Raw genomic sequence first — 17,822 nt, 5'->3', positions numbered from 1 at the left:
TTCAATGACAATTAAAAACCAGCGTGTTAACAGCTTGGGTTGTCACACTCACCATGTGTCTCTGAAACATTCATTAGTTGTGCTCACTTGCAAGGTGGGAAAATGGCAAAATTGTGCAGTTATAAAATGGAGCCAATCAGAGTTTTATTGTTGCACACAACATCATAATTATACTCCCATGCTTAGAAAAGAGTAGAAATATTTCCTCAAAGGCTAGTTACAATTTTCCTGTAGCAATTTACTTTGATGACAAGACAAAAACACACTGACCAAATTAAGAAACTAAGTAGAATGAGTGTGTAGCAATAATAGAAAATATACACTTTTAGAAATCAGCCCCTGGATTGCCCCAAAGACAAAGGTAGAGAGCTACTGGAAGAATACAGAGTCGAGTATTATGTTTCAAACTGCAATAAGTTATTTAAGTTTTACTGTCACAAATGCATCTGATTCAGAAAAGATGTTACTTGTAGGTCTGCATCTGGGAAGATTAGAAAAATGTTCTGAGACCTGCATAAGGAACAGTTCAAAGCAACATGAAAACCTGAGAAAGTAATTATGAACTTACCTTCACCTGTCTGTAAATGGTCAGAATTTCTTTTTAAAAATGTAAAAAAAAAAATAAAAAAAAAAGATTACAGATTTAATGAGAAAATATTAACATTTGATTGTTTCTTCAGGATAAAAAACTTGACTTATCCAAATTTCTGTATCCAGAACTAAATGTATTACAAATAGCAGAAGTTAAAATAAGGCACACTTTACCTATTGTCCATTTGCAGAGATGCAGTAGTGTATTTAACCTAATCTGATACATTCAATCATCCCTGTGTTCATTTACTAAAACCATAGGTGTTTGTTAGGATTCCCCTGTTCACTCCTACAGAGAAGCAATTCATTCCAGTTGCTCTGGCCTCACTCCGCAGCTTTGGTGTCTCTTCGGTTTATGTGAGGTTATGATTAATGCACCCAGCCGATGTGCTACTCCCTGCTGGCTAGAAACCTTTCTAAAGTAAAGTGTTTTATTAGAAATAACCGTTAACCTTTTGCAAACAACAAACGTCTGTTTATCTGTGTGACAAGTGGAAAAATATTCCTCTGTTTGAATTTCAGTCACATGATCTTGCTTGCCAGTTTTGCACTTTTTATTAATCACTGTTCATATTTGCACTGCAGAGGCACTGGAGCTGATCTCTACTGCAGCCAACCACTCCAATGCAGCAATCAGGAAAATGGTATGGCCTTAAAGTGTTTTTACACACAAACTATCTAACTATTTTCATCCCTCTGGTGTTGTCTTGGTCAGCTTTATAAGAACAAGTTACCCAATCAGACGCTTGCTAATGTTGTCTCCCTATCAGCGACATTGCGTTAACCCAGACAGGAAGTTGCTGCTTCCTGCCTGATGTGTCATGACCGAGATATCATGGCCGCATGTTTTCAACACTGGTCCTCTGCTTTCCTCTTATTTGCCTCTCCTTAATGCCTGCTTCTCACACATCCTTCAAACAACTTACAAATGCCAGTATGAAGAGGATAAAACTTCTGCTTTCCTACTTTTAGTGTGAAACTAAAAAAAAAGAGCCTGACACAGATCACCACCAGAGGGAGAGCTAAGCTTAGAGCTCCATCTGTCTTCTGACTGGAGAGTGCCTCTGCTTCTCTCATCCTCCTGTTTTCTGTTCTTTTTATTTTTTCAGGAAAAGATGAACAAGCTGTTGGAGGTTTACGAGAGGCTCGGGGGAGAGGAGGACATAGTAAATCCTGCCAATGAACTCATAAAAGAAGGGCATATTAAAAAGATGTCAGCCAAAAATGGAACAGCACAAGACCGATACCTCTACTTGGTGAGAAGACTGTAATTATAGATGCGTCACCCAGACTCAGAATGGTTTTTAATGTCAGATCTGCTCAATAAATACTTAACATCTTTTTCATTTTCAGTTCAACAATATGGTGCTATACTGCGTCCCTAAACTCAGACTGATGGGGCAGAAGTTCAGTGTCAGAGAGAGGATTGACATTGCAGGAATGGAGGTATAATCCTGTTGTATTTTTTCTGCTTGCATTGTCATGCACTGAAATTAAATTAAATAAAATTCAATTCTTCATATATTCAGCTTTTTTTTTTTTTTTTTTTATCTCAGGTCCAAGAAAATGTGAAGCAGAATCTTCCTCATACATTTGTTATAATTGGTAAACAACGTTCACTGGAGCTTCAGGCTAGGTAAAGGCAATTAAAATCGACCAATGACCCACACTCACATGCATTCAGATGTGGAAGTAATTGAGTTCATATCTGTTTTGGGTATAGGCAAGTATAAGATCATTATGGTGTGACAACTTGGAGTAAAAATACCACCGTTTCACATTATTCACATGTACACTTTAAACCAAAATGTATTAATGATGCAATTGATTTAATTTAAAAACAGAAAAACTAAATATTGATCACAGATAGGTTATCTATACTGTAACCTTCATGTATTGTTTATTTTTAATTACATATTTTAATGCTAAGTGCTTAATATTATGCCTTTTAGTTGTTCTGGTCTGCTGAAGAACTCTGGGAGTTTTGAACATTTTCATTAAGTGTATGAGTAGATGGACTGTCAGCTCAGGTAGCCTGCAGTCAGTTACTGAGGGGAGTCCCTCATTGGTTGCTAACAAATTATGCTACTTTTATAAAAGCCATGGGTGGAGCACTTTTAGTTTTCAAGTCAGGAAACAATAAATATTTCCAAACGAAGATGGATTGTTTTTCTTGTAAGACAGGAATGTGTCACTGTCTACTTTCTGCAAGTTGACTGACAACATGGAGAAAAAGATTGAGAAGAAAACCTCCCTGCTGTCCTCCGTGTTGCAGACGTATGACTCCAATCAGTGGTTAATTAGTCTAATTAAAAGACTTCTTGCTGTAGGATTTAAAGGACGGAAACATGGTAGTTTTCTTCTTAAGCTATTATAGTGCAGTTTTACTTAAAAGTGTTTTTGTTTTTTTCTGAGCATAGCAAAACAATTAAATATCTTTGAATATGCTTTGACATGTTTTTATTTTCATTTGTATTTATAATTTTCTAAAGTTTCTGAATTGTTGAAAGAAAACTAAAAGAAGCCATCTACAGGAGGAGACACAGAAAACTTGTTGTGGTCAGATGAAATTCAAATTTAGCTTTTTGGCCTACATGCAGAGTGTTGTATGGTGGAAAATTAATCGGTGCATCATCCTGAACAAACAATCCTCATAGTAAAGAAGTAATGACTCTGCTTCATGATGTTGTCCATTTTAAATTAAATTAAGGTAAAGATAGCCTAGTTTTTATAATGTCTTATTTAATTTCATTTAAGCAGTTTCATATTTCTGTAAATTTAATTTCTAGTGTGGAGAAAATGTCACATTTTTTACCTAAATATTTAATTCATATGAAATGTCTTTGCTCTACAGGACAGCAGAGGAGAAGGAAGATTGGATCCAGGCAAGAATAACACACACCCACACACACACACGAGCTCGCCATCTGAGTCCCTAAAGGACAGACGGCACTCTGGTCATTCTATTGTATCAGGGAATGGAAATAGCATAAATCTTATTAGATCATTTTTTTAGTGTTTGAGTCTTGCTGAACTATAATAAAATAATTTTTTTTACTTATTTATCCTATTACAACTACGCAGCAATGCATTCTGCTGATTTGACAAGGGACTAATAGTTTTAAACACTGGGCTTACTGCTGGTATGTAACGATGAGTGACAAGTGGAAATTATTATATGGTAGCCTAATCAAGATTGATGATATATAGTGAAAGGTAAACAGAAAGCTGCAGTAGTGGGATTGTGATGCAGTCAGTCTGAGTTTATCTTCTGAGCCCAGACGGGATCTGAAGATAAGATCAGAAATGTTTATCATGCTCCAGCAATGTGCTGCAAGTTTTCAATCTTTTTCCTGTCTGTCTCCTCTGCCCTCTCACTCTCAGGTGATCAAGGCCACCATTGAACGGCACAAACAAAACAGTGAAACATTCAATAAAGCTTTCAGTAACTCCTTCTCCCGTGAAGATGACCATGTGCCGGAGTCTCCGGTGAGTGTCGATCTCCCCCTCCTCTCTTAATTACGCCATTGTGAAGTCAGAGTGATGGTCATGATGTCCAGTGAATCATGGCAGATGAATGATCCACCAAACGATTTTGTCATAGTCTGGCCTTTGTCTGCCAGAACAGCCCTCCATCTATGGATGTGGGTAGAATCACACAGACAAAACACTCCCAGAAAGAGGCTCTTTATTTCCACATGTAGCGTCTGTGAGTCTCTTCTCCCAGAGATGGCTCATGACCAAATAGGGAAAGCACAAGTCAAAGTTTATACTGAACAGTTATGGATCTTCTTTGACCCACTTTGTTTTGGCCTTAGCTGGAACCAAGCCAAGACACTTCCTTCAGACTCCTGAGAGGGGGTTTAGGCTGACACCTAGTGGTAGATGTAGATTACTGCAGGAAGATGATGTCCTAGCTGAGAGTTTTTCATCTTGTCCTCAGGGTCCCAACACTTTTATGGACTCAGATGGACTTCATGAGAGGGTAAGATGCTGTCATATTCTATTACATTATAACTGTTCAGACATTACTCATGTTTACATGTTTTATCTACTAAATTAAGCTAATCTCACTTTGTGCCTGCTGGTAAACTTAAGAAAATGGGACAATTTTACCTTTCAGAAAAGAAAACCATCTCTGCTGGATGTAGAGTAATTCTCTGTTCAGAATTCCTAAGCAGTACATGTGCTTAACATACAAACAATAATTAATAGACAAGCATGGGTTGTATAAATGGACACCTATATGTTTTAAACAGTTACAAATGGTTTATCAGATGTAAATATAAAGTAATAATAAAAGTGCATGTAAAACAAAGTGTAAGTATAATTTTAGTGTGAAGACACAACGCATATTAAAATCTGTATTTTACAAATATACTTTTAATATCTTGTTCAAATTAAGATTGAACAATTTTAGGAGATTTTTAAAATATAAGAACATATATTTGTTCAAATAAATACACTTAATCATACATTAATATCACATAGGGTATTTTTTTTAAATATGTATTTTAAAAGTCTACTGCAGTACAGTTTAAAACAACTGTAAAACTACTTGACATTTTACACTTTTTCATTGTACGTTTTTTTCTTAGTGTGTTGGACACATTTTATTTAAAATCTCGATATTCTTTAACTAAAGTGGATTATTTTTCCATCTAGGGTTTGATGATTTCTTTTAAATTTTTTTCATAATGTGCTAAAAGCTTTCATTTTGTAGAGAATATGTTTACTCTGATGGAATCTGCTAAAATGCATCCACATTAAGAAAATTTGTCTAGCTGACTGAGACAAACAACGTTTTGTAACTCTGTCTTCGTTAACAGAAGTATGAAAAGGAAGACAAAGCAAGCTTTGCTTTGTTGCTTCCTCTGAACTCTTTGCAACAACTTAACACACCTTCCTGTTGATTTTTTTTTTATGATTATTGTTTTCAGAAGAGCTCTAAGAAGAAGGAAAAAGAGAAACAGACGTGCAGAGGCTGCCATGAGAGCTTCAATTTCACAAAGCGCAAGCATCACTGCAAGTCCTGTGGAGTGGTAGGTGCAGAGGAAGCCATATTATTGTGAGGGATAAAGAAAGGGAATGATGGAAAAGAAAGAGTAGGAACAAGTGGAAAATATAACCTAGACAGTCAATGTGCTGTTTTTTTCCCCACTGTGTCTGTCTGCAGCCCATCTGTGCAAAATGTTCAAAGACCTTGGACAACAAAACGAGCCGAGTGTGTCCCGAATGTTTCGAAGCCAGCCTCAGCGTTGAAATGATGTGTGGAGGTGAACAGAAGAGAAAAGCTGCACCTGAGGTAAAATGGCACTAAAAGCTGGCGTACTTATAATGACAGAAGTGCATAATTGTAATAAGAGAGGGAAAACACACATGATTTCCAAAGAAAAAATAATCATCAAAAATAAACCAGAAGATTGTGGGATGTGTTTATATTACACCTCCTTTATTTGGAGGTGTAATATAAAACTATGTCTTCAGAAGTCTTCTAATGAGGTAAGTACAAGTACAGCTGTTCTGTTTGGGTCTGAGAGGTTTGTTAGAGAACAGTAGTGAAGAAAATACATTGTAAAGACCAAAGAACATGGCAGACAGTTCAGGAAGAAAGTTGAGTTCTAAAACATATATTAACATCCAAGGGAGAACAGTTCTATCGTCTAAAAATAGAAAGCATACAGCACTTCTACAAACTTACCAGGGCACGGCTGTCCACTTAAACCATACAATCACAGAATAGCCAGGAGGCCCGTGGTAACTGGGGGAGCTGCAGAGATTGACAGCTCAGGTGGGAGACAGAACAACGTGTAGTTTTGCTTTCTGCAAATTTGATCTTAATGGAGGAGAAGCAAGAAGACAAACCATAAAAAGTCAAGTGCTCAACTGGCAAAACCATGGAAGAAGGCATTGTCATGGTTGTGGCAACACTCTACTATGGAAAGACCCTTCTCCTTCAGCAGGTTTTTACAAAGCATTGAATCAGAGAGGCCAAATACAAATGTTCATTACATCTCTGATTTTTATTTGTAAAAAACAAAAAAGCAAACAAAAAACATGAAAACTATATAGCATTATCCTTCAATGCCAAAGTTAAGCTTTGTCTGTCCTACAAAATCCAGATAAAATACATTAGTGTTTGTGGCTGGGAAGTGATTAAATATTAAATGTCAAACAGTATGGACTTAAGCTGCTACCTTTGCATCAGTTAGGCCAGAGAAATAACAGTTATGTCTCTTGCATGGAATATTGGTATTAAAGTAAAATTTCATGATCTCATAAGGTGACTGTTTTCACACAATGCACTAAAGTACACTTTGTACATATAGTGAGGACCCATATTCTCTCTAGAAGATAAGCCAAACTGCCTATGATGGCTCGTAAGTGTGCTAATACGATCTCAGCTATAGACTGACTCAGTCGCCTCTGCTGACATGACAGTCTGGCAGCTTCAGGTGGCTTACCTGACCGCCTGTCTTGTCTTTCAGATGAGCAATATTCTCTATGTTCACTCTATCCCTACAACAAGCCACTGACTACACAGTTTACTGAAGGAGGTTACTGGAGTAGTCACACCTTTGTGTTTCAGATTCATTTTATATATTTAAATGACAAGACTCCAAAGCTTTGAAAGAACAACCCTGTAGAGAAACATAATCGCCACAAGGGGGAGCTGTAGGTTACAAGAGATTTAGAAAAGGACCACAGAAGCGTAAGCTCCTTTCCCTGAACAAATCCCATTGTGTCCTACATTGTCGTTACATAAGGTTGGAGGATCTGTCCTCTCCTTTACTCATCACATTTAAATCCCCATCAGTGTTACACATATACATTTGATTCACAAACTCATTTAAATAAATTGTGCCTTTGATGCTGAACGCTTCTATTAACCTTAGGTTTTGTTGTTTCTTTGTTTAGAGACAGTTATCTCTGACAGGAGACAGCTGCCTGCTGTGCGGTTACCTCCAGGTCCAGGAGAAGGGGAAGAGTTGGACTAAGATGTGGGTGGCTCTAACAAAAACTGAGCCACTGGTGCTGTACTTGCAAAGCAGTGGACAGGTAAAACATGTTCACTCTCTTCAGAAAGGTTTTCAAAGAGCTATATTCAGATTTAGACTTTCTCCTCGACCCTGATAAAGATGGAAAATAACTAGAAGCTCACAAGTTTCATTAATCCAACAAAATAAACCTCAAGAAAAGAAACTGAAGCTTCTGGATTTCTTTCTCCAAGATGAGACAGGACAGCCTGAATTATAGAAACAGTGATAGAGGCAGTGATAGATGCATATCCCTCACTGGAAAAACAAGGTTTGACAGCTTCAATCTGGGGAGATATCAAGATGAGATTTAGCACCTAGCAGTACCTCCATATCTCTACTTTAAAGCATCCAACTTTGTCCTCCAAGATATCAAAGCTCACCCCAACGTACTGGGTTTCATTTCATTGAGTCTACCTGCAGAATGTAGGAGTGCAGAGCAGTGTTTCCCAACCCTCGTCCTCGGGTTGTTCTTTATGTTATAGATGTTTTTCTGCTTTAACACACACGATTCAGATGATTTGCAGTCCAGCAAATCATCTGAATCAAATCAGCAATTCAAATCAAGTTTGCCTGATTTGAAAACGGTGTGCCTGGAGGACCAGATTTGTGGAACACTGGTGTAGAAGACGGAATGACGTCCCTGCAGTCCTGACCTCCGCCCTGCTGGATGTTTGTAGGATCAGCATGGTTGTGCTGTTCATGACATGTAGACTGACATGCAACAAATATTGGTTGAACAATGTGATGCCATCCCACAAGAGTGTGTGGCCGAGCTGATAACCAGCATGAGGAGAAGGTGGTAGTGTACTGTTGTCCCATACATCACTGTGGATCCTGTTTGTTAAGTAAATAAGTGGTTTAGTAGTCAAAATGTCTTGTTTCTGCAAATTTTAATGATCCAATCCATTAAACATCAAGTAAGAGCCAACAAGCACTTTGGCGCTGACAAAGAGGGTTTGGCTCAACACACACACACACACACACACAGACAACTCTGCTCCGCACAGATGCATTGTCTTTACAAATGTGGCTCAATTTAAAGGAAAATGAACAGCCTTTCCTACTTTAGACAATCAAATACAGTAGTTAAAAACCAGCATTATAACAAAGAATCAATTCTTACCACAAATAGAAAATGATTAATGGGTGGTTCAAAGCCTTCCTTTAGCAGATATGGGGCAAAAGTATAAAACTTTTAAGAAAACCTGAAAAATTGTTCATCTTTCCTTGCTTTAGGACAATCTCACTCTAAAAAAAATCATTTAAACAATTTTGGGGGCTTTTCACACCTTTTTCTGAAGTGCCTGTTGACAATGCTGTGGAAACGATGACATTTCTAGTTATTTTATTCAGAATGAAAAATCATTGTTAATAATGATTGCAGTGGCTCTATTTCCTCACTCCAAAGTACACCGTCAGTGTGTGTAACTGTTTTTATTAAATGTTCATCACATGCAAATTACAAAATCTAGTTTTCACTTAGTTTTGCACCATCAGAAATGTTTTTGTTTTTTTCAAATTTGTTATTGAACCTTTATTCAACTGTGTATTTAAAAAAAAAGACATTTAAAATATCTTAGACTATGTCAAAAGAGTAACAGCTACTAAAAATGCAACACTGCAACATCTACCACAGAGAACTGAAACAATCTTGCTATGTTTAATCATTGACATCATTGCAGAAGTCATCTTATGCAGTAAATCTGATCAGTTCAAACTTTTAATTCCTAAAATATTCACCCAATATAAATTCAGTCAGTTGTTGGTGTTTTTGAGCTGATTTTAAGATTTTTCAGAAACAGTTAAGTGTCTTTTTTTTGTCCTAGCTCACTAGGACTTGGTAAAATCTGAAAAAAACAGGTTTTTGGTTGTTTATATAAAAATATAATGGTCACCGTTTCATCTGAGCTGTTGTTCAGATTTTCATATTCAGAGCTCATCTGTTCAAAACAGAGCTTTTAATTCCTATATACGGGATATATAAGAGAGTAAAGCAGGGATTAAACAACCGGATTGGAACGGCAGTATCATTTAACTGGAAAGCACCGCTCCCTATGCTTGGCAAAGATCCTGCAGACACAAAACCATACAAAGCTGGCTGTACTCTCAACAGACAGCCTATAAATGTGCATCATAGCAACCAGGGTTTCACATTATAAACAGTAATTATTAGTCTGGTTGCATGATTCAACCATATGTGAGGTTTTCAACAAGTAATGGTGAGGGGTTTTTTGTTTTGTTTTGTTTTATTCACAACAGAATGCACTAAAGGGAGAAGCCTCCCTGCATTTCATTTCTAAGATTAATGTCCCACTCCCACAGCTGGAAGCTGCCATCACAAAGATTAGGATTAATAGAAGATGGATGAGCATTTCCTGAATCAACAGAAAGAAAGGGGGTAGGGGGGAGAGAGAGCTGTGCATCTCTCGTGAAGTACAAATGCACATCGATGAATTAAAATATCCTCAATGAATATTTGGTGTTATATATATATATAAGGTAATTGCTAAAAACTGGAGGTCCAATAACTTTCTGTATCCAAGCATAGAGTTGGAAAGCTAAGTAGGAGAAAAAAGTATGAAAAATCGACCCTCTGGAATAACTGCAGATTTCAGTATTATTTTGAAGGATATACACTCCATAATACACAGACTTGTGCAACATCTGCTGCATCTTAGTCCACCCCTAACACCTAAAATAGTCCACTGTGTGTGTGTGTGTTTATTTTAATCTACATTAGTTTAATTGTTTGAAGTGAAATAAGGTCAACTTTTTAATGATATTTTTAAGTTATTGAGCTGTAAAAGTACCGTATATGCAAGCTGTAACTTGTAAAAGTTATAAAATGTTATTTATTTCTTTGAGTTAAAAACTTCACCTTTTCCTTAAAAACACATTTTTCTCTCCATCGCAGGACTTGAAAGGGTCGCGGGCTGTCCCTCTGGCCGGCGTTGAGGTGAGCATGGTCCCATCGGCTACAGCTGACAAACCAGAAGTCAAACACGTGTTCAAGCTCAGCCACATCCAGCAAACCTTCCTCCTAAGTGCCCAAGATGCAGAACTTCAGGCCAAATGGGTGGAAGTCCTCTCCAAAGCTTCCCGTGGCGAAGCGCCTGCTGAGGCATCGATGAGCCTGACTGAACACAGGAAGAGCCAGTAACGGCCACTCTGAAACAGCTGGACTCTCTCCCTCTCCTGTGTATGAAGCACATTACTTGAATTCACTTTACCTTGGCACTTTTGTTTTCCCTCCTCTTTGAACGGACCACTCAATACTTCCTTGGCCATCTGACTCGTAAACCTCTCGACCACCCAGCTACTTCTTCTTCTTCTTCGTCTTCGTGTTTCTTTGGAGACACACAAACCAATACTCCGATGCCACTGGTCATGTTTTATTTCTCAGTGTTTTGAACAACTGGATCTCTGAAGAACATTTATTTGTAATATAACTGAAGGAAAATCCAGTTTTTAGATGAAGTTCTTGTACATTATTCCAAGGTGTCATGAAGCATTAACTCTTAGGTGTCTGTCTTTGCATTAGAGTGCATGTGAGTGTGTGAGTGTGTCTGAGCGTTTGAATCCCTTCCGGTGTTATACTAAGTATTGAATGCTTGCGTAAGAAACTCCCTCTGTGGCTTTCAGTCCTGTTGAGGGCACAGTGTTGGTTCTGTGGGTCTTGTACAGTGTGTGTACTATAATGTGATGTAAGGAAACAAAGTAAAAACATTTAACTTAAAAAAAAAAAAACATGCATTTGTGGCTGGCCACCTGATGTTTCCACTTTTAGCCCCCATCCTTCTGTCCCCATCCTGTGGTGTTTTTTTTTTTTGTTTTTTTTGGTACTTTGGTACTGATTCCCTCTCTGTCTTTGTCACTGGAGCCTGAGACGTCTGATCCGAGTGCAATTTCCACTCATGTTTTGTTGTGCGATAGATCTCGATCACGTGGCTTCACTTCAGGGTCAGCCTTAATATCTCCACTTGCACACAGACAAAGAAACCCCAGTTTGTGTAGTTCAGTCTTTCACTGACTCTCCCTTTTAGTGATGTGATGGAAACCAAGTACTGTACTGTAAAAAAAAGAAAAAAAAAGAAAATGTTTATTCTGCCTTTCCCCTGCTTACCTTCCCCCTATAAGCACCAGCCTTTAAATAAAAGTAGCAAATAAAGTCATCCTTCAGTCTCCTTTTGCATGTAAAGTAACTCATATTTATATGTTGTGCTATAAAAATCTTCCCCTTGTCCCTCTTTTTACGCTTCACAGCTTATTCCTGTTTTTTGTTTTTTTTCTCTATGTAAGCAGGATCGTCACTGTTTTTGAACGATTGTGCTGTGAAAAAAGAAAGGAGTTGCGCATATCATCAATAAACAAGCATGACTCGTTTGAGGCCATGCTGTCCAGTAAAAACATGTCTCTAGTTTCTCTTCATGAAATAAAAAAGTATATATAGACAGCGCCTCCTGGGTAGAAAAATGCAAGCACATGACTCAAAAGTGGACGTAACTGAAGCCTGCTTTATAGTTTCATATCACCTCTGAGTTTTTGCAGAAGCACCTTTCACTTCAATTACAGCTGCAAACCTAACAGGGTCTCTACCAGCCTGTTAATAGATAAAGTAACTTGTGTATTTCTGTGCTTTTACTACCATAGATAGTAAAAGAGGCCCGCACTATAATAGAACCTCCGCTGTGTTTTTTATCTATTTTATTTTTATGTAATTTACTGAACACAGATATATTCCCAGTTGTTTTGGTTCCTCTCTTCTATTGTTGGTTTGGCCACTGACATGAGAAACTTCTCCAAGTCAGCCTGAAGCTTCTTTGTTTGTAACACAACCCACCATGAAATGTCACAGAATTCCATTTTTCTTCACATCATTTGTCAAAAAGGGGATTTCTAGATCTTTTGTTGTTGCTGTTGTGTTAAATCAGACAAAATTCAATCCATGTTTCACAAACTGATCAGTATTTTAGTGACGTTGGGGCTGCCTTCAGTTGTACTCAGAAGAGAGTTTAGTATTGCCTGTTTACAAGCTGTGTAAACTGAGCTCCGACGGAAAGCCAGGAAGCCTTGACAACTAAAAGGCTAATATTTTCAGAAAGCGTATCTATTAAACTCGAACCAACATTTTGTTTTTCTTTGCAGCAGCTAACAAACACTTTGGGATACTAATTCAGACTTGCAGCTCAGCTTTGTGGTCACATTAAATTGGGAAGTAGTACAGTTTATGGTAATCCACCCAGCAGTTTACAGTTAAGACATCTGAGACATAAAACAGAAATTTACTGCAGAGAATGTGGCAAACTCTCCCAAGAGAAGCATGTTTATGGTTGTGTTTTCTTTAATGTCATCAGTGGTGGATCATTCTATTTTTATTCTGAATACATTCACAGCAACATAGCAAAACAAATGGAGAATCAGCAATTAAAGGAAAATAAAATTACAACTTGAAAGTGAAAATTATTGATGGTGGGAACAGCTAACAGAGTTGAAAGCTGCCTGATTTTGACCTCTCAGATATGCGTGTGTGGGTGTGTGTATTCGCTGGAGAAAAGTTGTTACAGATAGTTTGTGTTCATTTATTTTTTGGCACCTCCCTTAGTCTATTATTCTGCCAATTAATTTTTTTTATATAATGGAGATTTATTTAATGTGCATATGTAGATAAATTATATGCACAATGCCCTGCAAAAGTATTAATAATAAACAAAAATTTAAATATTTATATATTTAAAGCTGTTTTTACAGCTTTAAAAGTTGGTTCTACAGTTTTGATTCAGGGAAACTGAATCCAAATTCACACCACACTTTCCAGGATGCTGTGGGGATTTTGTGTGTTTTCTGTATAAAACTTGAAAGCCATGTAGCCATTCACCTTACAACAGACAAGAGCTTCGATAGATGCGTTGAGTTTATAACATTTTTATTTGCAAAAGTCAAAATAAGGTTTTAGAAAGATAACGTGTTCCGTCGGTGTCTGCTGGTGCTGCTATAAGATATAGTGCAACATCAGAGCGAAATGCTGACCACTTCCTTCTGTTATTCAATGTGTTGTACATTCAGAGTAAAGTGGAGCAGGGAGCTTTGTGTTCAAAGCTGATTGAGAAGCAAACTACTTGCAGAAAACTCCTATTTTGTCATTTCATTTCTTTGAGAACAAATCTGAGTAGCTTTTCTCTCATCTTCAAAACTGAAACTTTAGCTACAAAACTGCCTCAGCTTTGCTGTGTTTTGTGTTAACCATCTGCAGAAGCTCAAAAGATACCTCTGTATCTTTTGATTTTTCTTTTCCTCTGTAATAGTTGTGAAAATGGGTTGTCCAAAAGTAGCTGACTCTACAAAGGTATTGCTAGAACAGAAAATAGCTGAACTGTCCTCTGCCTGAGGCCCCTAGGCGATTCTCAGTGGCTTTACAAAACAACATTGACCTCTTTGAGACAGCACAAAGGACAGTGCTGCTTGATTTGAACCAGGTTTGCAGGAGCACATTAAAAGGTTTGAAGAAAATAAGAAAAGCCCAGCTGAAGATGTTTTTGCCGTTTTGTGTTCCGAACACAACTTGCTGCTGCTCTTCCACAACAGCTGAGCAGAACAGATTGAAAGGAGAAGCTGGAGAATAAGCCTCTTAGCAGCTGTTTGTGTGTGATAGTCCACATACATGTGTGTGTATTCATATATTTGCATGCTCTGTGGAAAAAGACAACCTTTTTGTCTTCATTCTCTGACATTAAATCATACTCAACTTTTCCTATCTTGGTCAGTTAAATTTAGAAACTTTTTTTGTAACTTACAACATCTCAGCTAACTTGACATTCTTTTTTTATTATTATTTTTTTAAGGCATTACCTTCAAAAATCTATAAAAATCTGACAAGACAAAAAGGAAGCAAATTGCATATCTTCACAACCGGTCATCCTTGTCTTCAATTTACAGATGCCTGAAGGTGCAAAGTTTATCTGTCAAACAATAGTAAAGAAGCACGTATAAACACCTATTATATTGTTCAGCATGTAAAAAGGTTCCATGTCCCAGATAAACGAATCTAGGTGTAAAATGGTTATATTATATACACAAAACTGGAAGGCTTTGAAGGTGCTGGCTCAAACTGATATTAGTCTCATTATCCACATGAAAAGCCATTGCTTCAAAAGCAATATAAAACCTCAACTATAATCTTGAAATGCTCGCAGGGACAATGGTCATGATAATTGGAGACATATTCTGACAAAACAAAAATTTAAGCGTTAGGTTATGATATGGCCATTGTTATATTTTAAGGAAAAAAAGTTGGTGCTTACAAACCTGAGAATATCATCTCAACTATGAAGGACAGGAGTGGCAGCATCGTCTTGTTTGCTGGGGTTGCTTACTGAAAGAGGAACTAGTGCACTTCAAAAAATAGATGATATCATGAGGAACAAACTTTATGTGGAAATATTGAAGTAACATCAACACATGTCAGCCAGCAGGTTAAAGCTCAGTCACTAATGACTATAGACAAAGACCTCAAGTATAGCACCAAATTTGTAACAATGTGGCTTAAAGACACATTGTTACAAATGTAACAATGTGGCAAGATGGCATTGTTTTGGACTGGATACTACTAAAAAATGTATGCAAACTTCTGAATTTGAAAGTAGCTATAAAGAACCCAATTAGTCTGGCATTTAGCAAATAAAAATAATGTATTTTTTCCCGTCTGACCTAAGACAGGAAGTGATAAAGTCAGGTAATGTCTGTCAGTTTATATCTAAATACAGACACTATTTATGAATATGCATGAAACAGAATCACTTTCATTTTTGCAAGTTAGCAGAATGACTGAGGGACCTGCCTTTCTCCTCTGCTGGTTTGTATCCATCTCCATCACTGTTTGAATCTATTTGCTAAAGAGCTTAAAGAAGAATGTCACTTTTATAATCTACTTCCCTTCAGTACATTATTTGGTGAGCTATCTCACTCCAAAAGCAGTGTTTGCTGAGTTTTTTTTTGTTGTTGTTGTTTTTGTTCATCTTTTTATGCTGATGATCATGTGCCATTTACATTTCTCTCTCAAAACTTTCACCACTGCTACACACACTTTGGTCATTTTGCGTGGCATCATGTTATACTTTATCAACACCCTCATACAAGTCCAAATGGGGGAACCTTATTTGCATTCTTCTGGTGAAACTGAAATAATTCTCTTTTCCCGTACAGGAAGTGGTTGCAACTGTTTCCTGTCACTTTCATGTCTCTAGCTGGTATTGTCAGCCCATTTCTGAGTTTCATTACCTCTGAATGTATTGTTGTCGTTTTCAGAACTCTTTGCAACAGAAAAATATATTCCTGTGGCATTGCTGCTCAAACTGGTACACCTTTAGTCGGATGATTTCATCAATCCACAACCAACTGGCGGTTAGATGTACGTAAGGTAGTCCGAAACACAAAACCAAAACATGTGTGCTCACAGGAAATAAGCCACTATATCTTAAGGCAGTTCATTTAAAGTCACAGTCACTTGAAAAGTTCGATTGTCATGGTATCTTGTTAATAAAAGTCTTTGATATCGATTTGAAGATGATAATTAAATGTTAAAACAAAACATATCCAGGACAGATTCAGACTTGCTGTATTTAAAGTTTACATGGGCTTTCCTCTCCTTCAATTTCTTCTTCTGGTAATCAAAAATGTCATTATTTTCAAGTTGAGGACGACTTAAACTCGTAACAAAATGGAAACTCAAAGATTGTAAAAAAACGGAAACTTAATGAAAACTTGCAGATTTGAGATGACACAGAGGGAAGAACACAATGAGAACTGAACCAGCAAAAGTAGTAGTACCATTTGGTTCTGGAAAGGATTGAAAGCAAACCAGAATAATAAATCCATGAAGAGCGATTACAAAAGCAAGACATCAAACTACTTCCACCCCTCTGCTTGAGGCAGAGACTGACCCTCAGCCGAGAAGGACAGTACAACTATTTCCTGTAGAGAAATATGCATTAGAGTTAATAAGTCTTACTCTGACAGCCTATATGATGTTATTGCACAGTGAAATGGTCTTAAGATGCCAATGTTGAATATAAAACACTCTGCGCACCTGCCTCTTCCTGAAGAAGAGAGAGAAGAGTTCACATCGTGACATCAAAGATTTGTTGGAAAACCATGATGATGTAATCTAAAGACTCTGCCTGTCTCCGCTTCAGATTGTTATTGATGCATTTATATAAAAACATCCTTTCATCTTCAAAGCTGCATATGAGACTCTGAGGTTCCCAAACCAGACTCCCTCATCTCCACATTTCATCTTGAATCCTGTCCAGAAATGCTACTGACTGTACTGGCAACAAGGTTAGCAGCTTCAATGCCATCCAAGCTGCGAGCAAGCTTGACTTTAAACTGAGAACACCTCTTGATTCTTTAATGCAAAGGCTGGATAACGCTAATAATTCACCCATGGCATCTATACTAAAATTATATTCATGCACTCCACCATGCATTGTCATTGGTGACACAACGTCAGCTTTCTCTTGATAAAAGATCAGCAACCTTTACTGAAAGAAACATTTTTGTCCTCCATCCAGCTAAATAAAAGCTGTTCAGAGTTGCTGATGTGAAAGAAGTCTGTTCCCTTTGTTAAAAATCCAGCTTCAAAAATCCACTCTGAAACATTATCTATTGGAAAATGGTTGGAATTCTGAGAAACAGTTTCCATGAGAAGAAGATGAGATCTAATGAAATGATAGGATTTTAGTGTCATTCTATTAGGAAAATTAAATGCAATTATTCAATAAAAAAATAAAACCATAAAGATATTGCTTTTTTCATTACATTTATATTTAAGAGTTGGTTATTTATCAATTTATTTTGCCAAAGACATTAAGAAGACGGTCAAAAAAGCCAGATGTGACTCCTGAACTGCAGGTGGCAAACCCCTTCTTTAGATCCATGAAATGAATCTGGACTTTTGCTTTCATCCAATTTTAAACCTGCAATCTATTTTTTTCACCATCAACTGATCTATTTTCTACTAAAATACTCAAAAGTTTGACTGAGCATGAAGAAATCTGCATATAAAATTTAGAAACTTGAACAATTTGTTTCAGACCATTGAACACAAAATGATGTAAAACTCCAGGTGAGACATAACAGCCAAACTTATCATCAGCTCTAAAATGAAAACAAGAAGCTTCTGAAGCAGATTGAAGG

General features: G+C 37.2%; 1 protein-coding gene across 3 annotated transcripts in view; it reads left to right on the top strand.

The window, feature by feature from the left end:
• fgd (faciogenital dysplasia) overlaps positions 1-12,038 on the top strand; it is a 69,114-nt gene extending 57,076 nt beyond the window's left edge. For all 3 annotated transcript variants that reach the window (XM_044113433.1, XM_044113444.1, XM_044113454.1), the window contains exons 9-19: positions 1,177-1,235; positions 1,701-1,847; positions 1,945-2,037; positions 2,148-2,227; positions 3,446-3,476; positions 3,976-4,080; positions 4,535-4,576; positions 5,532-5,633; positions 5,768-5,896; positions 7,510-7,650; positions 10,546-12,038. In XM_044113433.1, the coding sequence (XP_043969368.1) occupies positions 1,177-1,235; positions 1,701-1,847; positions 1,945-2,037; positions 2,148-2,227; positions 3,446-3,476; positions 3,976-4,080; positions 4,535-4,576; positions 5,532-5,633; positions 5,768-5,896; positions 7,510-7,650; positions 10,546-10,791 (1,175 nt within the window). In that variant the 3' untranslated portion in view covers positions 10,792-12,038. The remainder of the gene's footprint in view (positions 1-1,176; positions 1,236-1,700; positions 1,848-1,944; positions 2,038-2,147; positions 2,228-3,445; positions 3,477-3,975; positions 4,081-4,534; positions 4,577-5,531; positions 5,634-5,767; positions 5,897-7,509; positions 7,651-10,545) is intronic.
• Positions 12,039-17,822: the final 5,784 nt, after the last annotated feature.

The sequence above is a fragment of the Gambusia affinis genome, linkage group LG01, assembly GCF_019740435.1.
Source record: "Gambusia affinis linkage group LG01, SWU_Gaff_1.0, whole genome shotgun sequence".
Taxonomy (NCBI): domain Eukaryota; kingdom Metazoa; phylum Chordata; class Actinopteri; order Cyprinodontiformes; family Poeciliidae; genus Gambusia; species Gambusia affinis.
The sequence above is the reverse complement of the archived record's forward strand: the minus strand, read 5'-3'. Positions and strand labels throughout refer to the sequence as shown.